The following is a 5,678-nucleotide window of genomic DNA, read 5'->3' as shown; positions in this document are numbered from 1 at the left end:
CATCACTACGCAAACATCACTACAACACTACACAAACATCACTACAGACATCCCTACACAAACATCACTACACAAACATCACTACAGACATCACTACACAAACATCACTACAGACAACACTACACAAACATTACTACAGACAACACTACACAAACATTACTACAGACAACACTACACAAATATTACTACAGACAATACTACACAAATATTACTACAGACATCACTACACAAACATTACTACAGACATCACTACACAAACATTACTACAGACAATACTACACAAATATTACTACAGACATCCCTACACAAACATTACTACAGACAACACTACACAAATATTACTACAGACAACACTACACAGAAGTGACTACATCATCTTATTCCTTCACAGACACCACTACACAATATCATTCCTACAGACACCAGTACATGAGATAATTCCTACACAGACACCATCACACATTATTCCTACTTACACAGAGGTGAGACAAGTATTTGCAGAAGGGGATGAGCATCAACCGTAAGCTGCATCATCTTTATTTCATTTCAACATGGAGTGGAATGAATGACAGTTACTGTCCCTCAGACTCCATTACAGTTTCAGCTATTCACTGAATTGTACAGTTATTGGCATTTTTTGTTTGATAAAGGAAACAGACCTTTTCTAAAGTCATTAAATATTTTCATTCGTTCTTTGTGTTAAAGATAATATCTTTTCAATATATATCTATTCCAAGCTGATCTCATCTCAGATATCATCAATCAGCTTCAGAATGGAACTGTCCTTTTTGCTGACATAATTTGGCAGTTATTTTAGATTCAGATACATGTATTTCAGAATGATATGGGCAATGTATACATCACCAAGGTGTATCCTAATAGAGCATTTCTGGGGAATGTGCACTACTCTACCTAAAGGAACTCTTTAATATTAAACTATATATATATATATTTTTCCTGTAAACAAACAAAAAAAATTCCATTTGAAGTTTCTTGTAACTGATTTATTAGATAAAATTATAACATACATGTAATAACGTGTACACTGATTTCACTGCTGACTGTGTTTGCTGATTTCGCTCTCTATGTCTTTCATACTTTGTAAAACTGTCAATAATTTATTTTCATCCATCTCAAATTGAACAACTTCAGTATCCTGAAAGAAAAATGAAAAACGTTTTATTATACATATTCCATTAGCAATTCATGGTGCTTAACAGTAGTTTTGTCATCTATTCCTGGTGTTAAACAGTAGTTTTGTTAACTATTCATGGTGCTTAACAGTAGTTTTGTCATCTATTCCTGGTGCTTAACACTAGTCTTGTTATCTATTCATGGTGTTAAACAGTACTTTTGTCATCTATTCCTGGTGCTCAACAATAGTTGTGTTATCTATTCATGGTACTTAACAGTAGTTTTGATATCTATTCATGGTGCTCAACAGTAGTTTTGTCATCTATTCCTGGTGTTAAACAGTACTTTTGTCATCTATTCATGGTGCTCAACAATAGTTGTGTTATCTATTCATGGTACTTAACAGTAGTTTTGATATCTATTCATGGTGCTCAACAGTAGTTTTGTCATCTATTCCTGGTGTTAAACAGTACTTTTGTCATCTATTCATGGTGCTTACAATAGTTGTGTTATCTATTCCTGGTGCTTTACAGTAGTTTTGTCATCTATTCATCGTGCTCAACAGTAGTTTTGGTATATATTCATGGTGCTCAACAGTAGTTTTGTCATCTGTTCCTGGTGTTAAACAGTAGTTTTGTTAAATATTCATGGTGCTCAACAATAGTTGTGTTATCTATTCATGGTACTTAACAGTAGTTTTGATATCTATTCATGGTGCTCAACAGTAGTTTTGGTATATATTCATGGTGCTCAACAGTAGTTTTGTCATCTGTTCCTGGTGTTAAACAGTAGTTTTGTTAAATATTCATGGTGCTCAACAATAGTTGTGTTATCTATTCATGGTACTTAACAGTAGTTTTGATATCTATTCATGGTGCTCAACAGTAGTTTTGTCATCTATTCCTGGTGTTAAACAGTACTTTTGTCATCTATTCATGGTGCTCAACAATAGTTGTGTTATCTATTCATAGTACTTAACAGTAGTTTTGATATCTATTCATGGTGCTCAACAGTAGTTTTGTCATCTATTCCTGGTGTTAAACAGTACTTTTGTCATCTATTCCTGGTGCTCAACAATAGTTGTGTCATCTATTCATGGTGCTTACAATAGTTGTGTTATCTATTCCTGGTGCTCAACAGTAGTTTTGTCATCTATTCATGGTGCTCAACAGTAGTTTTGGTATATATTCATGGTGTTAACCAGTACTTTTGTCATCTATTCCTGGTGCTCAACAATAGTTGTGTTATCTATTCATGGTACTTAACAGTAGTTTTGATATCTATTCATGGTGCTCAACAGTAGTTTTGGTATATATTCATGGTGTTAACCAGTACTTTTGTCATCTATTCCTGGTGCTCAACAATAGTTGTGTTATCTATTCATGGTGCTCAACAGTAGTTTTGGTATCTATTCATGGTGCTCAACAATAGTTGTGTTATCTATTCATGGTGCTTACAATAGTTTTGGTATCTATTCATGGTGCTTACAATAGTTGTGTTATCTATTCATGGTGCTTACAATAGTTTTGTCATCTATTCATGGTGCTCAACAATAGTTGTGTTATCTATTCATGGTGCTTACAATAGTTTTGGTATCTATTCATGGTGCTTACAATAGTTTTGGTATCTATTCATGGTGCTTACAATAGTTGTGTTATCTATTCATGGTGCTTACAATAGTTTTGTCATCTATTCATGGTGCTCAACAATAGTTGTGTTATCTATTCATGGTGCTTACAATAGTTTTGTCATCTATTCATGGTGCTCAACAATAGTTGTGTTATCTATTCATGGTGCTTACAATAGTTTTGGTATCTATTCATGGTGCTTAACAGTAGACTTGTTATCTATTCTTTCCTACCAAATCTTATTTTTTATGGTACATTAAAGTGATCCAGAAATGATCATCCCATGAAAATAATCGGCTAAAGTAAACATTATTTAGCAATCCTGTTACATGCTTAAAACATAAAGACGGTAATGAATTATACAGATAACTGATTTGATATGTTTCCATAAAACTTGTTAGGATAGCACACCAGCTGATGTTGTAAAAGAAATAATTTTACTATAACATAATTACAATCTGGATTATAAAATCAACACAGGTGTGTTGTAAACACCGATGTTATAAATCAACACAGGTGTGTTGTAAACACCGATGTTATAAACCAACACAGGTGTGTTGTAAACACCGATGTTATAAACCAACACAGGTGTGTTGTAAACACCGATGTTATAAACCAACACAGGTGTGTTGTAAACACCGATGTTATAAATCAACACAGGTGTGTTGTAAACACCGATGTTATAAACCAACACAGGTGTGTTGTAAACACCGATGTTATAAACCAACACAGGTGTGTTGTAAACACCGATGTTATAAACCAACACAGGTGTGTTGTAAACACCGATGTTATAAACCAACACAGGTGTGTTGTAAACACCGATGTTATAAACCAACACAGGTGTGTTGTAAACACCGATGTTATAAACCAACACAGGTGTGTTGTAAACACCGATGTTATAAACCAACACAGGTGTGTTGTAAACACCGATGTTATAAACCAACACAGGTGTGTTGTAAACACCGATGTTATAAACCAACACAGGTGTGTTGTAAACACCGATGTTATAAACCAACACAGGTGTGTTGTAAACACCGATGTTATAAATCAACACAGGTGTGTTGTAAACACCGATGTTATAAATCAACACAGGTGTGTTGTAAACACCGATGTTATAAATATCTCCCTACCTTAGTGCTGCCAGCTCCCTGTAGCTGTAGCTCCATGATAGCAGTTGGCTCATTAATTTGATCCACATTTTTAGACTGTGACTTTACATCTATTCGCCAAGACACTTGTTTTAAACTATTGTTCCAGTTGGTGTCAACAACTAAACTGTCGTGTATTTTGTTTTTATGTGATCTCCAGAATCTCCGTAGAGCATTTGCTTGTTCTTCTGAGAGAGCTCCTTCCCGTCTTTTGGTTTGTGACACAACAAAAGCTTCCAACTGATTGAAATCCATGTCAGCTGACACCATGTTCTGCAACCAAATATCAACTGGATAGGAGATGGTGGAAAGAAACTTTACCAATTTGATACATGTATGCCACACAAATTATATATATATAAAAAAAACATTGACAAGAGTATAAGATGCTCTTTAATGTCACTGCGATGTAGCAGCATATGATAAATGTTACTCAAATGATGTCACTCTAATTATGTTAATGGAGTTACTAAAGTTAATATAATGTCGCTAATATCACTGAAATGATGTCACTGATGTATCTGTAGTAATATAACTGATGTGTCTGTAATGATGTCATTCAGGTTACTGTCATGATATCACTGACATTACTGCAATAAATCCAATAATGCTAGTTCAATGATGTCATTGTAAAAAACATCATTTTGTTGGTGTCACTGAAATGATGTCGGTGTATATGATGTCAATGAAGTTACTGTAATGAAATATCATTACTGATATCATAGAAAAAAACCAGTGATGCTATTTCAACATTAGTGAAGTTGGTGTGAATTCATTATAATGATGTCACAATTATGATGTCATTGATGTTAATGCAATTATTTCACTAATGTAACTAAAATTACAGTAATGAAATCACTGATGTCACTGTTATGATGTCAATAATATTTCTGTAAGTGAAGTTATTATCACAGTGTCGCTGATGTTGCTATACTGATGTCACTATGGTGATGCCATTGATATTATTCTAATGTCATTGATTTAAGTGCAACAATGTCACTGAAGTTACAGAAATTATGCTATTGATGTTACTAAAATTATGTTCCTGACGTTACTGTTATGATGCCATTTAAGTTACAACATTGATGTCACCACATATTCATTGCTATGATGTCAGACGTCTCAAATTATAATTGTGTCACTGGTGTGGTTGTAATGTTACTTATATCACTGTAATGATACCACTTAAGTCACTGTAATGATATCACTTAAGTCACTGTAATGATATCATTAAAGTCACTAACGATGTCACTGGTGTCATTGTAATGATGTCATAGTAATGTCACAAAGGAATTAATGTTAGTAGAAAGTTTTCAATGGCGTTGTTTTAGTTAGATGACTTCCCTGGTACAGATACTTTAATACGCCATTTGTGTTGTCTTTTATTATTTGTATGATATTGAACTTTGTGTCGGAATCAGAAACTGACGTAGCTGAAAGCTTTATAGATCAGCATTAGATCAGTGCAGATGGGCGTATAACAATACCAGACGTATACCTTCATTAATCCTGAAAATCTTGATACAAGTCTGTTGAATTCTTCATCACTCATTTCCGGATATATCTGGCTTTTCAAAAACTCATCTGTAATTTCATCATCTTTGTAATATGTTCTTCTTGCTAAACCATTGAGCAAAGCAATAGTGTTTTTCGTCTCTTCCGCCATTTTCCTCTCATGTGATCTGCTTGGCGTATCTCTGAACTTTGATTGGTTTAAATTTCATTTACTGCGTTCTTACAAAATGGCAGCCTCCATGACGTTTCCAGC

General features: G+C 34.0%; 1 protein-coding gene across 1 annotated transcript; it reads right to left on the bottom strand.

Annotated features, from left to right (window-relative positions):
• Positions 1-982: 982 nt before the first annotated feature.
• LOC132557068 (COMM domain-containing protein 1-like) lies at positions 983-5,576 on the bottom strand. The gene is made up of 3 exons (XM_060221551.1): positions 5,409-5,576; positions 3,893-4,183; positions 983-1,156 (listed from the first exon to the last, which is right to left on the bottom strand). Exons 1-3 carry the CDS (start codon positions 5,574-5,576, stop codon positions 1,052-1,054), a joined length of 564 nt encoding a protein of 187 aa, XP_060077534.1. The 3' UTR covers positions 983-1,051.
• Positions 5,577-5,678: the final 102 nt, after the last annotated feature.

Source organism: Ylistrum balloti, unplaced genomic scaffold, assembly GCF_031769215.1.
Source record: "Ylistrum balloti isolate Yb309-2 unplaced genomic scaffold, AGI_CSIRO_Ybal_v1 Utg370620, whole genome shotgun sequence".
NCBI classification, from domain to species: Eukaryota; Metazoa; Mollusca; class Bivalvia; order Pectinida; family Pectinidae; genus Ylistrum; species Ylistrum balloti.
Note: the sequence above shows the minus strand (reverse complement) of the source record. Positions and strands in the feature narration are given on the sequence as shown.